This window comes from Poecilia mexicana, unplaced genomic scaffold, assembly GCF_051168715.1.
Source record: "Poecilia mexicana isolate PSO_F unplaced genomic scaffold, ASM5116871v1 scaffold_11, whole genome shotgun sequence".
NCBI lineage: Eukaryota > Metazoa > Chordata > Actinopteri > Cyprinodontiformes > Poeciliidae > Poecilia > Poecilia mexicana.
In genome coordinates this window covers 27,274,685-27,299,759 of record NW_028263380.1, presented here as the reverse complement: position 1 = coordinate 27,299,759, position 25,075 = coordinate 27,274,685, and the positions used below count along the sequence as shown (strand labels likewise).

At 48.2% G+C, this 25,075-nt stretch overlaps 1 protein-coding gene across 1 annotated transcript in view; it reads right to left on the bottom strand.

Annotated features, from left to right (window-relative positions):
- Positions 1–900: 900 nt before the first annotated feature.
- crybg2 (crystallin beta-gamma domain containing 2) overlaps positions 901–25,075 on the bottom strand; it is a 30,531-nt gene continuing 6,356 nt past the window's right edge. The window contains exons 2-24 of the mRNA XM_014995931.2: positions 24,490–24,565; positions 23,164–23,319; positions 21,210–22,951; positions 16,084–17,062; positions 14,119–15,054; positions 11,638–11,685; positions 10,371–10,489; positions 9,311–9,518; positions 7,640–7,779; positions 7,434–7,560; positions 7,329–7,364; positions 7,109–7,248; positions 6,902–7,028; positions 5,908–6,062; positions 5,708–5,834; positions 5,604–5,636; positions 4,797–4,909; positions 4,093–4,222; positions 3,882–4,021; positions 3,682–3,805; positions 2,874–3,032; positions 2,621–2,780; positions 901–1,329 (exon numbers count right to left, since the gene is read on the bottom strand). Of these exons, the coding sequence (XP_014851417.2) occupies positions 1,241–1,329; positions 2,621–2,780; positions 2,874–3,032; positions 3,682–3,805; positions 3,882–4,021; positions 4,093–4,222; positions 4,797–4,909; positions 5,604–5,636; positions 5,708–5,834; positions 5,908–6,062; positions 6,902–7,028; positions 7,109–7,248; positions 7,329–7,364; positions 7,434–7,560; positions 7,640–7,779; positions 9,311–9,518; positions 10,371–10,489; positions 11,638–11,685; positions 14,119–15,054; positions 16,084–17,062; positions 21,210–22,951; positions 23,164–23,319; positions 24,490–24,565 (6,064 nt within the window). The 3' untranslated portion in view covers positions 901–1,240. The remainder of the gene's footprint in view (positions 1,330–2,620; positions 2,781–2,873; positions 3,033–3,681; positions 3,806–3,881; positions 4,022–4,092; positions 4,223–4,796; positions 4,910–5,603; positions 5,637–5,707; positions 5,835–5,907; positions 6,063–6,901; positions 7,029–7,108; positions 7,249–7,328; positions 7,365–7,433; positions 7,561–7,639; positions 7,780–9,310; positions 9,519–10,370; positions 10,490–11,637; positions 11,686–14,118; positions 15,055–16,083; positions 17,063–21,209; positions 22,952–23,163; positions 23,320–24,489; positions 24,566–25,075) is intronic.

Genomic DNA, 25,075 nt, shown 5'->3' with positions numbered 1-25,075 from the left:
CCAACTCTATAACAGTCACAAAATGTCACCAAAATCACTCTGTCCCTCTAAAATCTTTCAGAAAATCGCAAAAGTGTATTGAATTGTATCGTTTGCTGAATATTGCAATATATATCGTATCGTGAGCAGAATATCATGTATCGTATCATATCATGAGATTAGTGTATCACTACAGCCCTAATGTGAGCCATATTATGTGCAAGTACATAAATTGTATTCTTTGAGTCACACTGTAAAAAATCTTACACTTCCAGTTTTGCACCAAATGATCCAAAGCAAATGGTGCAAAACAAATCTGCATGCCTGTGTGGGAAAAAATAATGTGAATATTTCTTTATCACTCACAGAAATAAAGTAAAATATTTAGTTTGGATGTAAATATTTAACTTGCTAGCTAAATACTTAGCTTGCAGCTAAATAATCAGTTTGAAATGTTTGCTAGTTAAATATTTAGTTTATATGTTGAATATTTATCTCAACTATATTTTTAGCTTGTTAGCTATTTAGTTTAGCTAAATATTTTTGTTTGTGAATGAATAACAGTGAAACAATGAAGCTCCTTTTACATTTTTTAACAGGCTAAATAACTAACTTTACAAACGTCTCCCCAGAGTTTAAAGGCTGGTGTTGACAGGTTCAGATGTGCAGGAGGATTTTTATTAGTTACTATTGTTAATCCATTATTTTTACTAGAAAGTCTTTTGAGTCTAATGTCCTCTTAAAGTGACAAGTTTGCCATTTATTTTGCGACTCAAACAAAAAATGGGGGCTCGTCCGGGATATTTTAACCTAAATGCAGAGTATGTTTACCCATAACCTGTCATGCTATTTCAAATAAAATTTTCCAGGAAGTCAGTCAGACAGAAGATCTTTCCTTCAGAACCAGCTGACAAAACAACAGTCGCTTTATTGTTTATTGAACATTTTAAAACCCTTCCCTGGTGTACAACATCTTCCAACTGAATGCATTTCATTTCAAATATTAACAGAGCAGAAGCAGGTTAATGTAGCAGTAGGAGGCTAATAAAATGGGAAGAACCCGGCTGCAGCGTCGTCCACACACATGTACATATAAACATACCGAGAGCAAACATTTACAGGAGCTCAGAGGAACCAGAAGGTCGGGAGTATCTTTGGTAACAGAACCTCCTGCTGCCTGTAAACCGTTTCAGATTCGGTCCGCCGGTCTCCGTGCATTCAGGAGAACATGCAGCTCCAGAAAGGTGCAGCAGGTTTCCGGCTACAGCAGCTGGATCTCCCACTGCTGACTCGGCCTCTCGTCGTTTTCCGGCATCACCACCACATGCTCCTTATCGTACGTTCTGCCGCCTGCAGAGAACAGACAGCAGAGCTGAAGACGAGGAGGGACGGATGCGCCGAGGTGGAAACATGAAGACAAACCTGCTGGAGGTTTAACGCCTGGCAGCGAGAAAACTTTTCATCACATCAGATGAATAACGTCTGATCACTTCCAGCCAGACCTGCAGCAACTTTTCAGGCTGCAGTACAAGTTTCCTGTTTTAGTTTTGATTCACTAAAGGTCCCTGATCCTCAGACATTCAAACCTGAAAACTACTGATGCAGGATGGCAAAAATACTGAGGATTTATAATAATTATAATATTATTCTGGAAACTGATCAGTTTATTCACTGGATTTAACAAGTTTCATCCTTAACTCACAAACACTCGTACTGCACACGAGTGGAAAGGGGCAGGGGGAGGAAAACAATCTGCCACTTTCTCAATAATTGCTACATTTTTATGGCCTTATATAGTAAATTAACTTACAATACAAGTTGCAAACCTTATCATTATCGTCATTAATGATTAATTAATTTAATTAAAGTTTTGGCCCTTGAGTAGTTTATGTTGGATTGCATTGAAGACTGATGTAAAATAAAACTATTCCAAACTTAAACATCAAAAGAGACAGACTTCTGTTTGAAAGTGCAATAAATAAACTCAAAATAAAATTAATTATTGGTCAAACCGATCAATACATTTCTCTGTGACATTGGATCTGTAGATCCAGAGGGGGTAGACAACCCAAAGTTTTCCCTCAGGTAAGAGTAGCCACACTTCAACGTGTTTTTACTCGCGTAAAAGGCAGCCGTCCAAGAAATTACTCCAAGAAAGAATAAAAAAGTATTTGGTAAAAAGTCTATGTGAGTGACTGATCAAATGATCAATCATTTAATATTTAAAAACCATCAGATGGACCAAAAGATATAGTTAAGTAGAAATTTTGGTATTTAGGGACCAAAATGACAATAATTCACTTAAGTAAAAAATAACTAAATCAGGCAAAATAAAATTTTTCCAAATCAGTTTCTTTCAATAAAATCTGATGAAACTTGACCAATACCTGCAGGTGTGAGTCTGTCTGGTGGATGTTTGGTTAAAACATGTTTGTTTTTCATTCAGTGGGAAGAAAATCCAGAAATTTTACTCAAGAGCAGAAATACTTCATAATAAAATTATTCAAGTAAAAGTAAAGTACAGCGTAGTAAAAATACCCTGAAAAGTAACTTATTCAAAACCGGTAGAGAAGTAAATGTAATTGAGTAAATGTAACTAGCTACTACCCGCTCTGCGTAGCTCCGACTCTGCCTGCCTCACCTTTAACGTCCAGCACCATTCCAGGGAATGTCAGGCTGCCAATCGGACCCTGCATCTTCGCCAACCAGTTCTGGATCGGCTGCCGGCTCTCGTTCCACAGAACCACCTTGGCTGCCGGTTCCACGCTGCCCATCACTTGCAGACACATGGAGGGAGAGAGCTGCAGCAGAGGCACAGAGTTCAGACTTCAGGAATGTCTTAAATCAGGTAACAGATATAATCTGAGATGTTTGTGAGCCTGCAGGACGCTCACCTTGTTTTTAATCCGTCCCTCCTGGTAGAACCAGATGTCGCTCAGCGGCTCCACCTCCGCCGCCGCCACCACCCGACCCGACTTCAGCTCCTCCACCCCGCCCTGCACCGACAGGAAGTGGCCGCTCTCCTTGTTCTTCACCCGGAAAAAGTGACGCTTCTGCAGGAGGAACACGTGCAGGTATGAGACGTGTATGGCAAGCCCATTTAACATAAAATCTGTTTTGTCTGACTATCTGTAATTACATTCCCGATATTTAAAAATGACAAGTACATTTTGACCATCCTTCATAGTAATTTAAAATATCTGACTGACATTATTTGATTTCAAGACATCTGCAATTTAATTTCCACCAACTGAATTTTATAGACATGGTGTCTAAAAAGACATTCAGGATATCTAGCATTGGAATCAGGAATGATCACAACAAAAAGCAAGAAGTCTTTTTTTTACTTTATGACTAATCATAATTTAATTATTATATATGTTTCAGTTCGTCATTTATTGTAGGTGTCTTGACTTAAAGCCCCAGTACGACTTAATGGTAAATCTGATGTCATTTATACCAATCAGATTGTATTTAGATTTAATTCACTAACATGTCTAATGATAAACCAGTGTCAGATATCTGGAATGTAAGTGTGGTGAAGCTCATTTTATGTTAAAACAGTTTGCCATAAGACACGCGTGAGGGTCATTTTTGGGTTTAATGATGGTTTATTAGTGAAAAGCAGAGACGTTTCTCCAGTTAGATCAAAGCGGGTTTTAGAAATGAAGAGCGAAACAAAGTGAGTTGAGGTGGGCTGACCTGTCTGACGGGGTACATGGACCCGACCCGGTCCAGGGAGCTGAACTTGGGCCAGTTGGTGATTTCTATCGGCTCCAGGAGGAACTGGCGCCCCCTGTAGTTGCTATGCTCACATAAAACCCAACTGCACAACAAAAGGAGACCCGGTTAGATCTGCATGACACACACACACTGCGACACACACACTGCGCCGCACTGACCAGCCGCTGTTGACCCGGACCGACAGGATGTGGTCGTTGAAGCCGTCCTGGACCAGACTGGTGACCTCCGACTCGGTGGTGATCTCCCGGCCCTCCAGACCTTCGAGTCCGAACAGAGACACGGACGGCACAGACAGCGTCTGCACACACAGGAGGATGTTAGCGGGACGACTGGTAGAGACCAGGACTCTAACCGGGAGACGCTCCTCACCATCGGCACCAGCTTGATGGAGAGCACTGAGCAGCAGGAGGGGCAGCCCATACTGGTCAGATTGGGATAGTCCTCTTCAGATAGGACATGCATGTTCCCAGAGAACTGCTTGTTCTCACAGAGGACCCAGCTGGAAGACAGAGAGACACCTTAATGCTGTCCATCACCATCCTCGCTGTCAGTCAATGGGAACTTTAAAGGCCAGTTTTATGTGTTTTCCAGGCTCCTGGTGCCATTTTATAGCACAATCAACTATGTTAAATTCAGTTGTTATAAAATTGCTGTATACTGAATATGACTTGAAAGAAAGAAAATGTACATTGTAACTAAACATCTTGAAATTGGGCATCTGCCTCTTTAAAAGCTTGTGCTCTTTCTGAAGCTCCGCCTCCAGGAAGTCTCCTCTTTTAACCCTTCAACGTTTCTTTTACCAGCGATACTCTGAGCAGCAGCTCCTATAACGAGCTCAGCAGGTGTTTGCTAAATGCTTCTGGCTAGTCTGAAGGAGCTGAGTGAATTTGTTTTTGATGTAACAATTGAAAGATCATGATACTGGCTCTTTAAGAGGGAAACACTGAGTCTACAGCTATTCACTCTTTAGATTATTTAGCCTATTAAAATGTAATTGTAGCTTTTCCAGTTCATTCTCTGGGATGAGCCAGCAGCCTGAACTCGATGCTCCGGTTAACTGTTGTCTTTCTCACCTTCCCCTCACCACTCGACACGACCTGGTGAGGAATTTCTCTGACAGCGCCCCCTGGCTGTGGTGAAAGACGAGGCATTCGCCCTGAAAGTCTGGTTCAGAGTACAGGATGATCTGGAGGAGAGGAGAATCGATTAGATCCTGTAGAGTCCGAAATGAGTGAAGAACCAGAAAGTTGCTGCAAAAAGGAGCAGATTTGCCCAAACACTAAAATATAGAGGAAATGAGGATTTTAAGGATTGTTTCTGTTAAAACTGTGTAGTTTAGTTCATTAATATTTCCATAGAGAACAGTTCCATCCTTTCATATTTGAACTGATAAAGTTGGTCACATAGAGCAGTCTAACTCTACAGCGTGTTCCCAGGAAACAGCTTTTATTTTGGTAGTCCACTTCCGGTTATCCGTGAATTTACATTTTAGCTGAATATTTAGCTCTAAGCTAATTAGAGATGTAATTTAGGACTACATATTTAGCTTGAAAATTACATATGTAGTTTGAACCCAGATAATTAACTTAATAACTAAATATTTATATTAGAAGCTAAATTATTTTGTAAATTTAAGTTTTAGCTTTTATTAGCTTGCTAACTAAATATTTGCCTCAAGTTAAATATTTAGCTCCATGATTCTGCTGGAGATAAATATTTAGTTTGCTAACTAAATATTTGGATCGGAGATAAATATTTAGTTTATTTACTTCCCAATATGTGTTTTAACACCAAACCATTCCTGAAATGGAGATAAAACGGCCAGAAACACGCGACTCATCCTGGTTCTGATCCGAAGATGGACGTTGTCCACCACTCACCTCGTCTCTGGGGCCGGAGGATTCAGCTGGAGCCTGAAACACAACGACATAAGAGTGAAACCAGCGGCGCTGAGAGCGACCCGGTTCGCTGGACTGGTTCTCACCGGTAAGATGGGCTGGACTGAGCAGACCCGGGTGTCCTGGGAGCCCCAGTCAGCACAGTTGTTGTAGAAGCCTTTCTCTAGGATGTACTGGTTCCCTGAGAAGTCCACATGGGAGTAGGCGATCCACCTGGGGGTCAGAGAGTCAGGCCAGTCAGGTGACGGCCGAGTTCGGCGCCTACAGCTGCAGAAGAAGAACCTACGCTCCGCTGAGGACGTGGATCGAGCGGGTGGAGGTTTTATAGTCGAAGAGCTCCACGTCAGGGATGGCCTCCGTCACCTCGAAGGTCTTCTCCTCCGTCACGCCCTGCTCCTCCTCAGGCTGCTCGAACATCACCATCACCGGGTCCGTCAGGTCCTGGAAACAGGAAGTGGATTCTGAGTAGCTCCTCCTACACAGACGTTAAGATGGCCGACCGTATGGAAACAAGGGAAGCAAACAATCATGATTAGTTGTTTTCAATACTATAAACCATTTTTCAACAATTAATCAGTTCCAATCAAATAATAATGTCTGCTTATACTCTTTTTCTCAGTGTTGCAATTTGGCATCCATCCAGCAGGAGGAGTTGCTGGCCATCCTAAAGCCGAACCAGTTAATACAGAAACAAAGATGGCAGCCACACCAGAACGGGAAAGAGAAGCGGTCCCAGCGGAGTCTGGTGTGGAATGGAAAATGGTTTTTATCAGATTCTGTTTTGAAATGTAAACACTGAACAACATCCTGAAGTTTCACTGCAATGTTGCTCATCCAGCGGCGCAGCATCAACAACTCCATCAGAAACTACTCATCTGCTATGAAGGCAGACAGAAAAGAGGAGGGAATAACTGAAAAAATTAAACCTGATGGAAAAAATGTAACATCAATAAGCAAGGCTGATTTTTAGGGCTGTTGTAAGTTAATGCACTTCATGGAGAAAAGTTTTAATTCTAGATCGACCACGGGCAGTACAATTATTTTATCCTTTTATATTTTTACTCAGCAACTCAAGAGGTTCCTGTGGTGTTACATTTTAAATACGTCTAAGTTCAATCGTGAAAAAATAAATCACAATTTTCTGTTTATTCAGTCACTAATACAGTTCACACAAAATTATGTTAAAATTAAAGGAAATGGTCACTTATCAATTAGTCATTAGTCAACAGGTAAGACTGATCAACTTTAGATAAACTCATCAGTCGATAACTTGGACCTACCGCCCGGATGATCCTGACGGAGCGCAGCTCGGAGTCGCAGCCCCCCCACACCCGCCAGTCGTGGTACTCGCCCTCCTCCAGCAGGTACTGGTGACCACGGAAACCTTCCTTCTCGTATCCCACCCAGCTGGAGCGGCAGAGGCAGACGGAGCTGGTCAGACTGGTCTAGGGTCAGATCTTACCACTTTCCATCAGCGCTTCACTCACATTCCTCCCAGGACCTTCAGGGAGCCCAGGCTGGCCATGAAGAGGTTCTGCTGGCGGTCCGTCCGGCTCATGAAGTCCCTCATGTTGGAGGAGATGGTCCTGGACTTCCCAGAGAAGTACGGCTTCTCGTAGATCACCATCTGAGGACAGAGAGGGACAGTCAGGATGCCGGCTGGCTGGAAGCTGCAGGATCTAACCAGACGCTGCTGCAGGTTCTCACCTTGGGTTCGCTCATGTTCTCCACCCGAGGTTCTCCCTGTCACAGAACCGAGCTCAGGTTATCATTGTCAGCAGCACAAGACCGGGGTTCAGCAGGAGTACTCACCACTTTGAGGGGATGCACTGAGCCCACGTAGGGCTGCTCCACCCCCCAGGCCGCAGGGTTAGAGTAGCCCCCCACCTCCAGGATGCGGGGAATGCCCTGGAAGAAGGGCTGCGCGAAGACCAGCCAGCTGAGGAGTGGAACGACATCTGGGTTAGAACCCGTCACAAGACAGAAACCCACCTGTCCTCTCAGGGCGGCTTACTCACAGCCCGGCGTTCACGATGATGGAGTTGGCTTTGATGGGAAACCCGAAAATCCTGGCGTCCTCCGCCGTGTCCCGGAAAACCACCTTCTTCCCCTCCGCGTTCTCCTCTGGGAAGAGACCGATCTCTGGAACGCTGTAGTCCTGAGGAGACACATGGAGAAGATCTGACAGAGGTCACCAAATGCCCCACAGAGGTCACAGAACGCCCCACAGAGGTCACGGAACGCCCCACAGAGGTCACGGAACGCCCCACAGAGGTCACCCACCGTCTGACAGAGGTCACCCAACGTCCGACAGAGGTCACCCACCGTCCGACAGAGGTCACCCACCGTCCGACAGAGGTCACCCAACGTCCGACAGAGGTCACCCAACGTCCGACAGAGGTCACCCACCGTCCGACAGAGGTCACCCAACGTCCGACAGAGGTCACCCACCGTCCGACAGAGGTCACCCACCGTCCGACAGAGGTCACGGAACGCCCCACAGAGGTCACCCAACGTCCGACAGAGGTCACCCAACGTCCGACAGAGGTCACCCAACGTCCGACAGAGGTCACCCAACGTCCCACAGAGGTCACCCAACATCCGACAGAGGTCACCCACCGTCCGACAGAGGTCACCCACCGTCCCACAGAGGTCACGGAACGCCCCACAGAGGTCACCCAACGTCCGACAGAGGTCACCCAACGTCCGACAGAGGTCACCCAACGTCCGACAGAGGTCACCCAACGTCCCACAGAGGTCACCCAACGTCCCACAGAGGTCACCCAACGTCCGACAGAGGTCACCCAACATCCGACAGAGGTCACCCAACGTCCCACAGAGGTCACCCAACGTCCCACAGAGGTCACCCAACGTCCCACAGAGGTCACCCAACGTCCCACAGAGGTCACCCAACGTCCCACAGAGGTCACCCAACGTCCCACAGAGGTCACCCAACATCCGACAGAGGTCACCCAACGTCCCACAGAGGTCACCCAACGTCCCACAGAGGTCACCCAACGTCCCACAGAGGTCACCCAACGTCCGACAGAGGTCACCCAACGTCCGACAGAGGTCACCCAACGTCCCACAGAGGTCACCCAACGTCCCACAGAGGTCACCCAATGTCGGACAGAGGTCACCGAATGCCCCACAGATGTCAGAGAAGATGAACAAAGTTTGATGGAGATCAGAGAAGACGGAGAGTGTAAGCCAGGAGCCACAAGTAGGAAAATGTCTGAGAAGGTTGTAGTAGAACCGGGTTGATGAAGACTGCTTTTCAATTTTTTACCCCATTCTGACATTAAAACTTGTAATTCTGAGATTAAATTATTTTTTATTCCTAGTGGAATAAAAATAATCCTCTTCCATATCGATTGGCTCAATAGTTCAGATGGTCACAGTTCCTTTAAATCTGTAGGCTGCAGGTTCTGAATGGGGCCACTAGATGGTGCTAGTGAGAACCTGTCCTGCTCCCAGACTAACTGGAGTCATCAGACCAGAAGCTCACACACCTGCTCTTCCTCCTCCAAATGGGAATAAAAACTCCCTGCTCCTCGCCTTACAGGTCTGAAAGGAAGCCGTTCCAGCTACCTGCTCAGCCTTAGCCTGATGACCAGCAGATGGCGCTCTAGCCTGCAGCATCACCCCTCCGTGTCTGGGTGTTGAAAGGAGAAGTGAAGCCGTCTCACCCTGACCGCTCTACGAATCGATCCGATGATGAACTTCTGGGTCGGTTTCTCCTCGCTCTGCTCCTCTGTTTCTCCGTTCTTCTTCTCCTCTTCCTGTCCGTTCCGCAGCGCCTCCTCAGGTGGGCTGAAGGGACAGGTGAGCTCCACGTCTCCCTCGTCCAGGGCGATCTTCTCCCCTTTGAAGTTGGGCTTTTCATAGAGAACCCACCTGCAGGAGAGCAGCCAGCTGTGAGAACGTGCTGCATGTCTGAGGTCAAAGGTTAACGTGTCAGTTGTCACTCCAGGATCAACGAGGGATCAGCTGTGAACCGGCAGAGTAAAAGTGAAGCGTGACAGGACCGAACATTCCTCCACCTGCTGGCTGAGTGACATGGAGACGCTCCACACCCACAGTTCAGCAGAAACGAGGCGTGCCGCATCCTCCATGTTTACACGCCACAAAGTTTGTGAATCAGGAGCCAAACGAGGCGCCGGAATGAGGAAGATGAGCAGCTTCATGGCATTTAATTATAGCCGATCATCTTTATGACTATCAACCTGATCTTTCAGATAAACTGTCTGAAGCACCTGGGATTACCAGACGCCACACCGACCTGGATATGACAGAATATTATAGATTAATGTTATAGATTCAGAACCAAGAGATGTTCGAGTAAAATCTGAGAAATAATCGAATCTCTTCAGTTTCATCCCCCAGAAGCCTGAACCAATGCAGAGCCGTTTCATCCCAGACTAGATCATCCATCCATTTTCTGTACACACTTGTCCCTTAATTCAAGTTTAATAAACGTCCCTACGTTTGGACCCGTGTCGAACCCGTTTGGACCCGTGTCGAACCCGTTTGGACCCGTGTCGAAACCGTTTGGACCCGTGTCGAACCCGTTTGGACCCGTGTCGAAACCGTTTGGACCCGTGTCGAACCCGTTTGGACCCGTGTCGAACCCGTTTGGACCCGTGTCGAACCCGTTTGGACCCGTGTCGAACCCGTTTGGACCCGTGTCGAAACCGTTTGGACCCGTGTCGAAACCGTTTGGACCCGTGTGCGGTGGTGGCGGCTCACCCTCCTCGGACCACCCTGATTGAGATGGTGTCCTGCAGCTCCCAGGACGTGGCGTCCATCACGTCTCCGCGGATCTCCATCCTGCGGCCGCACATTCCCGGCCGGTCGAAGATGTAAATCTGTTGAGAGGGTCAGAGGTCAGAGGTCATTTCCAGAGACTGTTCTGATCTGGCATTATCAGACCCATCAGCGTTGGGAAAAGTCAGAAACTTTAATATCAAACAAGAAAAATCTGATCTAATACTAGTTTTAAAATAATGACTGTGAAAAGTATTCATTCCCGACCCGCTGCTGATAACTGGCAACGATTCCCTAACATCACCCTGGATGACCTTTGACCCGGTCTGCATTACTGATTTGATTTAATTCAGACACATTGGAGAGTTGAAGGTCAGCATCTCAGTCAGATTTAGGCCCTGACTTTGACTAGGCCACTCCAGATCCTTTATTTCTGGCCATTTAAAGGCCGACTTGCTGGTGTTCTTTGGCTCATCGTCCTGCAGCCGTGATGAAGTCATGAACCTGCTGCTGATAGTGATCTTCTGTTTAGCAGTCAGTTGAAGTGACTTGGTGGGAAACAGCTGTGCTGGTGTTCAACTGCAGCAGCCTGCGTCGCAGCGGCAGCAGCATGCTCCAGCAGGCCTGATGCTTTAATCACAGAAACAGGTCCTGGCTCTGCGAGTGCTGTGGTTTTCAGCTGAAAATGATTTGGTTGAACCAGTTCTTCTGATGAAGACCAGCCCCCCACCTCCTCCACCCGGTGGGAAAGTCTCCCTCCTGACTGAAGCTAAAGGTCTGCAGGGAAAACATTTGATGGTTTTTATCTGGAGGTTTTCAGGAGTCAGAATCTGCGAAGTGGCCATCTTGTCTTCACTGTTCTGATCAGGACTGACCTTGGGTCGAGTTTATTCCACGTTTCCAGACGTTATTGTAATAATCTGGGTCATAAATTAAGAACAGAGCCATAAACTGCAGCCTGAAGAAACGCGTCCAGAGACGGGGAGCTCACTCTGTTCTTTAACTACACTGCACCAGCTGTGGATCCTGGTGGTGGCAGCATCATACTGTGGGCCTGCTTCACTGCCAGTGGTTCTGTCAAAAACTGAGGCCATAATGAGGCGAGGTCTTTAACTAGACCACAGACCAGCAGTTGGATGGTTGGACCCAGTTGGATGTTCTGGGCTGGACAAAGAACCTGAACTGGTTCAGTGACTGGGAGCCTGAACCTGAACCAGTTTAACCAGTTGGACTAACAGGTGGAACTCACCTTTCCTGGTCGCGGGTTCAGCTTCCCGTGTTCCTTCTCCTTGGTGAGCTGCAGACAAACAGAAACATTTCAGGACCAATCATCATCATCATCATCATCATCATCAGTTTGATCCGAACCACCTGAGCCTGGAAGAAGGTTCCTAAGGCTCAGCTGGAGCAGCAGGAGGATTTCTGGGTCTGATTTGTTCAGGTGAGAGGGTCCGGTGCCACTGGGATCGGGTTTCGGACCGCGGAGGCTCGGCTCCTGTTTCAACTCTCGCTGCTCTGACTTCATCTGGATTAATCTGCAGACCTGAAGAGGCTGGGACGTTTTCATCCGTCATCCTCTGAGGTTCCTCTGGCTTCATGCTGAACACGTTCCTGCTCGTGCATCACGCGGCGGCAGGAAGTGAAGCTGTAAAGCTGTTTCCTGGACCGAGCCGTCCATCAGAATCAACCTGCTGATGTTGGTAGAAAAACCGGATCTCAGCTGCTGACTGACAGACGGTCAGACAATGGAGCAGTTCCCTCCACATTCCTCGGTCTCACGGCTCGCTCGTCAGGACCCAAACTAACCAGCCTGCTTCTGGTTCTGCTTCTGGCCGGGTCCAGAGGATCAGCGCAGCAGCTTCAGAGCTGAAACCAGCAGAGCGAAGCTGCACCGCTCCCGCCTGCGGCCAGAGAAAGTGCTGCTTCAGCAGAACCGGGCGGACGGAGGTGTGATGAAGACACGTGGTTCCGGAGGAATTCTCTCCCTATCACCTCGTCTTCCACCTCGTCAAGCAGAGCAGAGGATGAATGCGAAGGAGAGGCGCGGCTGCGTCTCTGCAGGATCAGGCAGATAGCTGCTGCGGGTGTGGACGACTCTGACAATATTTATCTAGACCTGAAGCACGAAACGCTCTGCAGGATCCCAGCAGCTGCTTTACATTCTGATAACGGCCTTCCACTGCTGCATTCATAAAGCTGATCTCGCTGCAACATCCCAGTGTTCTCATATAATAGAGTGCAGATAATTTAATATTTCAGCAAAATCATGTGGAGACAAGAACCCAACGTGTCACAGACGTTCCCACAGGGTTTGATTTTTATTTTTTAAACAAAAAAACGTTAGCCACTGAAAAGCTCAAGATGGTCCACAAGGATAACTTACTTCTTCACTACATTTGCAAACTTGTATTACTGATGAATACTTTGGTTGTCAAATTATGTACAATTGGACTCATAGGAACCATATTTACATTTTACATGGCGACGAGGGTTGGTTTGGAAAATAAATTTTTGCTCTGAAATCATAAATTAGATGAATGCGTCTGATGTCAAATTATAGCCTACATATTTTGAACCACAGAAAGTTTTTTTTCTTCTGGTGGGCATTGTTCAAAATGGCCACCATGGTTGTAACGGAGAACATATGTTTGACATGGTGATAGGCACAGCTGGCCAAACGTTTGCTTAATGCCAAATTCACAGAAACCAACAATACACTGCTGAACATAAAAATTACTGGAAGCTAAAGCCAGATGCACTAAGTAAATTAGCAGAAGCTAACACTAAGCACATTAAAGAAATGAATGTGTCTGGGATCTGAAACTGGTTTGGGTTCCCAGTCCTAAACTGTCTTTAGTTTCTGATTTTGCTACGTATTATCACTTTAAAGTTGTATGAGCAGAATGGCCAAAGCAGGAAACATGATGTGACATAAAGTTAATCTAAATTATGAAAATGGGTGATATTTTATGGCAATAATTGGTTCAAAGCCTCAAAAAGGTCAGCCATCTTGAAAAATGGCTGTCATCTTGAAGTTCAAGTGGCTGATGGGAAATATGAAAAACATACAACCTGAATTTTTATGCTTGTTTGGAGACTTGACAGAGTTTTACAGTAATATGCTGCTTTATGAACAGATTATCCATCAACCATGGAGCAGAACCTCCTACCTGTCTGAGTCCAACTGCAGAGCAGTTCTAGTCTGACCCGAGGGCAAGTTCTGCTCAGGTTCTGCTCAGGTTTGTGTTGCAGTGAAACTGCCCATCTCCAGTCAGGTTGGGTAATCATTACTGTCTGTTAAATGATTTTTGGATCAGGAGGTTCCTTCCTGGCCCCAGACGGACGCAGCAGGACGTGTGCAGACGTGTGCGCCACACGCAGACACACCTTCAGCTGCCTAATTACATCTGAGTTGCTCGGAGCAAAGAAGACGTTTGGATCAAGCTGCAGCCGTTTCTGGAACCTGTTTTTATATTTCTGTTTAACACAACAGAAGCATCCATAATAAGAGTCATAAACACAGATGGGAACAAACTGTTTACACCCAACGATGGACTTGATCCCATCCCACTGAGTGGTGATGTGAAGAGCTGAGAGATGTTTTACTCTGCAGAATGAAAGGATTGAGCTTTGGAAATTCACTGAAATCTGAAGCAGAGAGAGGCTTCACCTGCTTCTAACTTTCCTGTGCAGACCAATAATTCACATTCACTCATGCTGCAGTACTCACATAGGCGTCTGGGAAGGCTCGATACTTGGACATCAGGTTGCTGTCTGGTTCATCTCGCTGGTTCTGGAGCTGGGACCCTCTGTGAACGCTGTTGAATTGGGACCCTGCCTGAACGCTGCTAAGCTGTGGCCCTCCAGACAAACTGCTGAACTGTGGCCCTCCAGACAAACTGCTGAACTGTGGCCCTCCAGACAAACTGCTGAACTGTGGCCCTCCAGACAAACTGCTGAACTGTGGCCCTCCAGACAAGCTGCTAAGCTGTGGCCCTCCAGACAAACTGCTAAGCTGTGGCCCTCCAGACAAACTGCTGAACTGTGGCCCTCCAGACAAACTGCTAAGCTGTGGCCCTCCAGACAAACTGCTAAGCTGTGGCCCTCCAGACAAACTGCTGAACTGTGGCCCTCCAGACAAACTGCTGAACTGTGGCCCTCCAGACAAACTGCTGAACAAGGATGCCTGTGATAGTCCCTCATAGCTGAGGCTCCTCTGTAGGACCCTGGGCCCCTGGCTAAACAGGTGGGGCTCTGAAATGGTGGGGGCCCGGTGAGGGTCGATGGAGCCAGTGGGGCTGAGCAAATGGGTGGGGCTGTTGGAGGTGGGGGAGCCCAGGATCAAGGAGGATGATCGGCTGATCCTGGAGGGGCCGGCGTCTCCGTTCAGGGATGATGATGAGTTGACGAGGAAGGAGAGGCGCTCCAGACGGGACCCTGCTGCGTCCCCAACAGGCCCCGCCTCACCAGTCTCCCTCAGTCTCATTCCCGGGGTTCCTGTGTCCGGCAGGGAGCTGAACAGCGGCCGGTGGGCGGTCCCGTTTTCCAGCTTCAGGTCCGAGTTTGAGGAGCGGTAAGAGCCAAAGAGGACACTGTTGTCGAGGCGGGAGCCGGTGGTGGGAGACGAAGGAGTGCCGTTGCCGTTGTGCAGCGAGGAGGTCAGCTCCTGGGGAAGGAAGAGGACAAGGTCTGAGATCGGACCGGAAACAGTCCCAACATTTTCCTCTGGACTCCAACCGCCTGTTAATCTAAAGTTTCCTGAGTTTTAGAGCAGGAATCCAGATCAGTTTCAGTCATTTTATCAAAGATTAACTCAGAGGTCTTCTGGTTCCACAGTCAAGGTGCTGCTATGGAGAAACTGTGATCGCCCCAACATTTGCGTTTAGTACATCGAACACTAAGTGGGAAATGATTATCAGTTCTCAGAGACCGAATGTGGATGAAAAGCTCTGTGACTCTGAAAAATGAAAAAGAGCAAAGCCTTCAAGGACTTTAAAGCAAATAAGAGCTTAAAATATATTCTAAAACAAACAGGAAGCCAATGTAAAGACGACAAGACGGGTGTAATGTGGTCCGGTCTGAAAGTGTTGGTTGAAAGCCAAACCACTGCATTCTGCACAAGGTGGAGGCAGTTCAAAGATGTCTGGGGTACACCAACATGATAAAATCATTCAATGATTTAAGAAAGGTTTAACCTTCCTTAGAAGAAGACAAAAGTCTGGATTGGACAACAGATGAAATTTGATTGTCAAAGGCAACTCAAAGGTTTTTCACATGGTCACTATAGTAGTAGTCAAATTTCCCAGACCAGCAGCTTTGTCGACAAACAGGATCCACTCTGTTCTTTGGTCTTTAGGAACAGAAAGTTTTGGTTCAACCACTGTTTGGTTGCAGGGATGCAAGTAAGGAGAGAAAGCAGAGGCTTACTGCATCCTGGCCTTATTGGTACGTAAATTTGTAGGTCGGTTGCATAACAATGAAATTTACCATTGTGGCAGTTTCTCATTGATTCCAACTGCAACATATGCAAAGAAAAAAGTAAAGGGCCCAATATGGAGCCCTGAGGTACCCCACACAAAAGACGGGTCATAAAGTCAAAGCTTGGATATTTCCCACAGAACCAGATGGAAGCATCAGAAATGAGCCTCAGCTGGACAAACTGAGCAGACAGAGTTTGAGGAAGAGTACGGGGTACCTGACTCTTCATCAGCTCCATTGGGGAGCGGGCGTCTCTGGAGATGTTCCTCTTCAGGCCCAGGTCCAATGGCAGGGTGTACAGCTGGTTCTGGGGCTCCTCTGTCATCTGGGGGGTGCTACGGACAAAGGGACTCCCCATGTCCTCTCTGATGGGGGGCAGGGTGGAGATGACGGGGCTCCCTGTGTCCTCTCTGATGGGGGGCAGGGTGGAGATGACGGGGCTTCCTGTGTCCTCTCTGATGGGGGACAGGGTGGAGATGACGGGGCTCCCTGTGTCCTCTCTGATGGGGGACAGGGTGGAGACCAGTGGAGGAGGAGCCGCTCGCACGCCGGTGCTCCGGGGCCTCTGAGAGGGCCCCATGCTTCTCAGGGTGTCCACCAGACTGTCCATGTCGTTGATGGGGGAGTCGACGTTGGGGGACGTTGGGGAGTCAGGAGAGGTTGGGGGGTCAGGGGTCAGGTCCACCAGGGTGGCCTTGAAGACTCCGGTGAAGAAGGAGTCGTTGTCTTCGGTGCTGCAGGAGGACGCAGAGAGCGGCTCCAGCTCCCAGCTCGGCTTCCTCCACTCCGTCTCTCCTTTCAGCCGCTCGTCCTCTTCACCTGCAGGAGCAGCTGACTCCTCCCCCTCCAGCAGGCTCCGCCTCCACTCCCTGCCTCCAGCGGGGCTCAGGTACACAGAGCTGTCTGAGGAGCTGAAGTGTGAGGAAGGTTCATCGTCTTCAGGGAGGGGGGACCTGCTGGATTTAAACTGAGTCACGCCCTGAAAACGGTTCTTCCACTTGTACTCTGGTTCCGGATCGTCTGGCTCGGGCATGCTGCTGGTTTCCATGGTAACCAGGGACACTTTGTGGAAGCGGGGTTTGGGTTCCTCCTCTCTGGGAGGAGACGGGTTCTTCAGGGTCAGCGTGGTGCTCAGGCTGCTGTAGCCTGAACTCATCCTGTCGTCTGGTTCTGGTTCTGGTTCTGTAGGCTGGCAGCTGGAGGGACACAGAGAGAAAGGAAGCTATGACACAGTAATCACATGATGAGACTTGGGGACCAGTCCACAGTTCCCCATTCAGAACCATTTCTATAAGGCTCGGGTTCTGCATCCTGACCCGGTCCGAGGAACAGAACCAGCAGGGAGCTGCAGCTGGGAGGATTGGTTAGATAAGCAAAACTCAGTCAGCTGACAGAACCGAGAAGCTCTGAGCAAACATCCCCTCCCACATGGGCCTCAGGAAGAACCCGCACAGAACCGGACCAGAATCTGAGCTCAGACTGTCACGACTGGATCTGTGGGAGGTTCTGTCTCCTCCTGTCAGGTTTCATTTCTCTTCTTCCTCAGAACCAACACCGTTTATTTTGAGTTGGGTCCAAATGTTCTGACTCAGAACTTCTGGAAAACAAATGAAAATCTGTTGAAAAGTTTATTTTAGCCTGAATTTATCTTCATAAATTACTGAGCTGCAGGAACTGGCGGTTCTGACCCAAATGAGAACATTTAAAATGACTGAAAACATATTAAAATATTATAAAGTAAAAATGAATCAGATTTCTTGTATTTTGGGGGGGAATCCAGAACCAAACAGGAGTTGGTCTCCAGTGGTTCTGGTTCTTTCCCAACAGAACCACCTCTCTGAACAGATGAAACCCCAGAGCTCCATCTCAGCCTCAGTTAAAGGTTAAAGGTCATGACCTCTCCAGAAAGCCGAGGAGAAAGCTGAACAAGGAGGAGTGGACCTTTATTCCTCCACAGTGATGCAGAAGGAGGTTCTACTTCCTGTTGGCTCTGGTCACATAATATCATCATTAGAGCTTTTTTCTGTTTTCAGCCTGGTTTAATCAATTATTCTGACGATTAATCAATTAATTGGATTTTTAAAAATTAGGGCATTCTGCAGATTTCTCATGACTTGAGCCGTTTTTATATACAATACAAGAAATGCATCAAAAGATGATTGAAAAAATGAAAAAAAAAATCAACATTTTATTGCCTAAAATGCAATAGCAGCTTTCCTTTGGTGGATAGTTTGCAGTAAAGGATTCATCTGTAAGTCTGTTCTGGGTAGAGCAGACTTACAGATTTTCATCTGAAATGATTCGTTGTATATTTATTGTGGAGTTCAGACTTCATGTGTTCTTTTCTGTCTGTATTCTCCAGTTAATGATTAATCAATTTTGATTATAATATTGGGGCTGCACAGTGGTGCAGTTGGTAGAGCTGTTGCCTTGCAGTCAGAAGGGTCTGAGTTAATTACAGTCAATTACATGACTGCAATTGGTGTGTGTGTGTGTGTGTGTGTGTGTGTGTGTGTGTGTGTGTGTGTGTGTGTGTGTGTGTGTGTGGTCGTTTGTCCTGTCTGTCTCTGTGTTGCCCTGCGATGGACTGATTGATCTGATTAATCATCTTCTGAATCAGAAGAAGTTTCTTGAGACGTTTCACCATGAAGATGTATCACCAGCTTCTGAACCTCTGTGACGCTTTCAGTGAAGCAGGTTTGGAGGATTAGAGGATGAAGGATCTCGGCTCCTGCAGTGAGGAGGAATGTGGACCAGGTGTGGCTCCGAATACCTTCTCATCATCCAGGCAGCTAAAGCATGAAGCTGTTGTTTCAGCTGTGTTTCAGGTGCAAGGAGCCATATCGGGGTGGAGGGTCCGGATCAGAGTCAGAAAACAAGCAGAGGCTGAGGATTCGTCTCTCAGCTTCATCCAACATGGAGGCAGAGCCAGAACATCGGTTCTGGTCCGAACAGAACCCAGCCACAAGGAGAACCACAAGCTGCTTCCTGCAGAGTTTCTGAACTGTCTCAAGGCTGCAGCAGCACCAAATGCTGCCATCTAGTGGCTGCCAAACAAACTGCTCCTCTGAAGTCAAAATGCTGAATGATTTCATATGCACATTAGATTTTTGTTTTTTAGTCACAAATAAGGCTTGGCAATACAACTTAAAAATAAAATAAGGCTGTTTTCTTAATGTTTTCCCTCATTTTTCTAAAAACAAATGACGGCTTTTATTTAAGTCATCCATTCTGTGAGTTGTTTCAGGGGTGGACTTACGAGAATAAAGTAATATTAGCAGAATAAGAACACAATTTTACCAGAAAAGAAAAGTATCTTAAAATCATGAGAAAAAAGCTTTGATGTGAGCAGCTCAGCTTGAGGAGTTGTTTCAGTAACGCTTTATTTGACGGGCCATGTAAGACTGACATAAACATGGAGTCTTCATGAATGTCTGTTGTCGTGACGCATCATTCAGTAAAAAATGACACTTTTAAGCAAAATTGTTCTAGAAGTTGCTATTAAAATGCCAACTTTGCATTAAAGTGTTATTTACAAAATAATACAAAGTTGGCACTTAGACATTCATAAAGACTCCTTCGTTTTCATGTCAGCCTTATGCACAGCCCGTCAAATACAGTGTTTATTTCTTAGAAACAGTTATTTGCACGATTGTTTCAAAGTCTTGCTGCTGATAATTATTTCTATTAAGTATTAAGCATTATCTGTAAAACTTATACCAAAGTAAAAATGAACAAGATGCTCAAAATTCCTCATTTCAATTTTCTATTTTTTGTGTTCAAGTTCTCATAAAATATGACTTTATCCTGGCAATATAACGACCTTATTCCTCTAATATTATGTCTTTATTGTCATAATTCAAAAAGTAAAATTGTAACCTGGCCCTAACATTAGTTGTAGAGTTGACCTGAATTTAAAGTCCAAATAAATCTCTTGGAACTATGGAAACACAAGGAGTGGTGGAGAAAACTTAAATCTTCAGAAATGTGATTAAATTGATTTATCGTTCCGTCACTCCTACTGTTTCAGATTCTTTCCAGAGGTGCAACTTTGTGTTTTCTGATGTGTTCATTGACACGTTACAGGCGTTTCTCTGTTAAATACAGAAAATGCTGACTGCAGTCATTTTGATGGTGGTGTTTTGGCGCCCCTCTAACGCAGCGCCCCTACGGTACATTCCCATTTCTGCTCTTCCCAGGAACATCCTGGCCCCTTCCTGACCTCCTCCTCCCCCAACCATCAACAGATCACCTGAAGGTAGATGTCGTTCTCTTTGTTGATTCTCTGAACAAAATGTCTCCCAGAATTCAGAAGCTTCATGAAAACATCAGAGCAGATAAACCGGACCGCTGGAGCTTCGGCCTCGGGGCATTTCATGACGTTTCACTGATTTATCGGGCCGTTAATGATCCCTACCGACTGATGGGTTTCAGTTTCAGGCCGAGAACAGAGACGTTTGAGTGGGTAGTCAAAGCGGACTCGGCCCTCAGCGGCTGTGGGAACCAGCGGGTCTTCCTGACAGCTGCCGCCCGGAGCCGCATTCCTTCAGCGGCGCGTCACTCATCGCAGCTGTACTCCAAACTACATGCAAATGAGCTGCAGGTATGAGCGCATTTCGTAGAACAGCCATGAGGACTACGGTGTTCCTCATCCTGAAACATGGTTCCGACAGACGGAGCCGATCCGGAACCAGCACGGAGTTCAAAGCGTAAAGTTGCGAAGGATGTTCAGGTTCCTCCATCTGCAGAGAAACCACCAAGGACTCTCAGACCCTCCTGCACCCAGAACCAGCTGGTAGGAAAATATACAGTGGCTGGTAGGAGAAGTATCACGGTCTGGGCTAGGATACCGCGATACTTCTGATGCACAAAGTCCAGACTCTAAAGCAACACCCGCTGCCTTCAGGGCCGCATCTTCTCCAGGAAAACCCACAACTTTTTCATCGAAATGATGGAAAAACACATTTTACCTTCCATTGATGATCCTCCTCATCAGAACAGCTTCAGGCAGAAAAAGTTAAATCAGCTGCAGCAGAAACAGACGGATTTCCAGAAACAAACAAACATTTTAATTTTTAATGATTTTCCTGATTTCAGTTATCAGGGAAGAATCACCCTGCAGCCTGAATCTCGGATCAGAACCGGATTTTCTGAACGAACCGTCATTAAAACCAAAACCCGACGCAGGTTCCTCAGACTGAGGCCGAACGTCATGTTCGGGTTTTAGCAGTTTTATGTTTCAGCTGCTAATAAGCTGCTTGCTGCTCAGGTGCTTTCCCGCTGGTTAACAGAACCGGCCTGAGTCTGCACCGGACCGGACTCTGCTGAATGGATCACACTCACCTGCGGTCCAGGTCAGCCGCGGCGCTGGCTGGATGCGGGTCACCAGGCGGTCTGCGCGCGTCCAGAGCCGACGTCAGGTCTGGCACCTGTCGCTGCGTCGTTGCGGCTCCGTTAACGCGGCGCGTCCTGGTCCCCGCCCCCTCGGGCCGGCCGGCGGCGGAGTCAGGACGCGTGAAGGTGCGCTCCTCTCCCCCCTCCTCCTCCTCCTCTCCTCGCGGCCGGACTCGCAGCTCCTCTCGGGTTTCCTCGGTTCTCCTGGGGTCAGAAACCAGAACCGGTCCCGGCAGGTTCGGGGCTTTCTGAGCGGGATCTTCGGTTTCTGCGGCCTGGTTTCCCTCCACCGGCGCACCGACGGCGGGCGGGGCCGAGCCGCATTCCTGCAGCCTGTTTACCTGCGGAACCGGTGGCGCCGGCTCCTCCCACACCCTCACCTGTGCCGAGGCTGTTTCTGCTTTCGCTTCTGACCTCTGACCTTTGGGTGTCTCAACCTCCCCCCAGCCGTCCCGTAGGTCCGCCTCCTCTCCGCTCTCCGGGGTTTCCTCCGGGGCGCTGAAGTAAAGCTCCGTGCCGTCGTCCGAACCGACGCTCAGGTAGACCGGACTCAGAGCCCGGTCCGGTTCGGGAGGTTCGGAGAAGTCCTGAACGTTCATTCCGTGATCCGGAGGCAAGCAGTCTGCTGCGATCTGCCGTCCGACCGGAACCAGTCTGCGTTCAGAGCCGGAAACCCGAGAGTCCGTCCCCGGAGACGCTGCGGTAACCGGAGAAGCCGGAACCAGGCCTCCGCTGTGGGAAGCGGTCCGAACCCGAATCACACGGCTCGGTTTGGTTTCAGCAGAACCGGAAAAACCTGCGCCGGAGTCAGGTGACACTAGAGGGAGGGTCTGGACCCCAGGCGGTTCTGGCTCTGGGACCCGGTCCGGAGACCGAACCAGAAAGAACCGAGGAGACAGAGACTTATACAGAGTTCCGAACACCGAATCCCGACCCGAACCGGGACCAGGGCTGTGCGGCGGCACCGCCGCGTCCGGTTCTGGATCAGAACCTGCAGCTGAGACAGCAGGTACCATCAGGTCCAGTGCAGAACTTTCAACTGGTACCGCCGGTTCTGGATCACAACCTTTAGCTGGGGCAGCAGGTACCGCCGGGTCCAGTTCTGAAAGTTCAACTGGTACTTTCCGGTCCAGCTTACCTTCACCTGGTACCGTCGGTTTCGGTTCGGAGCTCCTCGGTTCCGGTTCTGGGATCGTAGAGAGCGTTAAAGCTTCTTCAGGTTCCGGTTCGCCCAGAGTTGAACCCGAGTCCCGCGTGGAGGAACCGGTCCGCTGCTCCAGAACCAAAGTACGGAGTCCTGAGGTACCGTGAGGTTCTGGAACCGGAGTCGGACCATCAGAACCATCCCCTTTCCCCGATGCAGCGGATGACGTGAGCTTCTGGTCCGCACCTGGTTCTGCCTGATTGGACCGGAGGCCGGGAACAGCCGGGGCCGTTCGGACCGTCGGAACCGGAAACTCCGGGTTGGAGGCGATCAGAGTTCTGGAGGTTCTGTTGGAGAGAAGCTCCTCCGGTTCCGGTCGGGTTCTGGTTAACAACCCTGCAGTGAAGGAGGACGGTTCGGCCCGGTTGGAGGACGGGGGAGGGGGGGACGGGATGTTGAAGGTTCCACTGGTATCGAGTTCGGGTTGAGACAAACTGAACCGGGTCTTCGGGTCGGCCCGGTCCAGATCCAGGCGGGAGACGGGATTCTGAGGAGGGAGAGGTTCGGATTAAAACATCTAGAGGGAAACAGAACCAGAACCACAGAGTCCATCCCAGCAGAACCAGCCGTTCTGGACCAGAACCAGAACTTTCTGATTTTTTAAATCTAAAATTGTTTCTGTTCAGAAAGTTCAGAACCACAGAAGCTCCAGGTTCTGTTCGGATGGACCTGAACCATCAGACCGGGTCAAGGTGTTACCTCCTCCTCTTCCTCCTGCTGGTTGCTATGGAGACCAAAGGCGCTCCTGGAGAGGTCCTCTTCATCCCTCCTCCTCCTCTTCCTCAGGCCGAAGGAGAACGAAGCAAAACGACGAGGAGACCTGAGATCCAAGTCCGAGTAACTGAAGAGACGGACCTGGAGGAGGAGAGGATGGAGGGATGAGAGGATGGAGGGAGGAGAGGAGAGGATGGAGGGATGAGGGGAGAGGATGGAGGGATGAGGGGATGGAGGGAGGAGAGGAAGAGAGGATGGAGGGAGGAGAGGATGGAGGGAGGAGAGGAAGAGAGGATGGAGGGATGAGAGGATGGAGGGAGGAGAGGATGGAGGGAGGAGAGGAAGAGAGGATGGAGGGAGGAGAGGATGGAGGGAGGAGAGGAAGAGAGGATGGAGGGATGAGAGGATGGAGGGAGGAGAGGATGGAGGGATGAGAGGATGGAGGGAGGAGAGGAAGAGAGGATGGAGGGAGGAGAGGATGGAGGGATGAGAGGATGGAGGGAGGAGAGGAAGAGAGGATGGAGGGATGAGAGGATGGAGGGAGGAGAGGAAGAGAGGATGGAGGGATGAGAGGATGGAGGGAGGAGAGGATGGAGGGATGAGAGGATGGAGGGAGGAGAGGATGGAGGGAGGAGAGGATGGAGGGAGGAGAGGAAGAGAGGATGGAGGGAGGAGAGGATGGAGGGAGGAGAGGAAGAGAGGATGGAGGGATGAGAGGATGGAGGGATGAGAGGTAAATGGTTGGATGGATGCAGATGCAGAGAAAACTCCAGAGGCACCAGAACCTCCTTGCTGTTCTGACCCGGCCCGGTTCGGTTCTCAGAACCTGCAGTCTGAGGCTGAATCACCACCAGATTCTAGTTTTCTCTTTCTGCTCCGTTTGAGTTTGGACCTGACTGCTGAGTTCTGAGCAGAACTGGACTGGCAGAACCACACTCCACCAGCAGAACTGAGCTTGTTCTGATTCTGTTCGACCCAGAAAAGAAGTTCTGTTGCAACGGTAGGACGCCGCAGAGCAGAGCACTGGCGCCATCTGCTGGTCAAACTGAAAACCCACAGAAACCAGCAGAACCAGAAGTTATTGGTTCGGCCCGGATGCAGAACATCCTGGATCAGGATGGTTCTGATTCGTCCGGGTCACCTGAAGAACCCCTGAGCCACTCAGCGGCGGAAACACCCACTGCACCCAAACACATCGCTGAAACACAACTGGACCTCAGAACCGCTTTCCTCAGAAAACCGTTCTAGTTTCTAAGCAAATCTGTCCCATAAGTCAGCGGGACGTTTCAGGAGGAAAGGAGCTACGCTGACCTTTGACCTGGACTCGGTGGCGCAGACGGAGGAAGCCTTCTTCAGGGAGGCCGGCCTGTCTTCGTCCCCTGGAGTCCTGAAGAAGAAACCCGTCAGGTTTGAATAATGCAGATTATTACTGCAGTAATCTGATTACAAACATAAAAAAATAACATCTTAAGTTTTTAATTTTTCCCATCAGCCACTTGAATTTCAGAGTGACAACCATTTTTCAAGATGGCCACCATTTTTGATCTTTTTAAATAAATTATTACTATAAAATGTTCCCTGTTTTCACGACTTGGATAAACTTTATGCCACATCATGTTTTCTACTTTGGTCGTCCTGTTCATACAAATTTAAAGTGATAATATGCAGCAAAATCAGAAACTGAGCCGCTTGTTAGCATTAGCTTCTAATTTCTTTGTTTAGCAGTTTAGCGATAGTTTCTGCTAATTTTTTTTAATGTATTAGGCCGTTTTGTTAGCTTTTGCAAATTTTTTTGCTCTTAGCGGTTTAACGTTAGTTTCTGCATACTTTTAGCAGTGTAGCACAGGTTCTGCTAATTTTTTTATTTATTGGGCAGTTCAATCTGAGCTTCTACTAA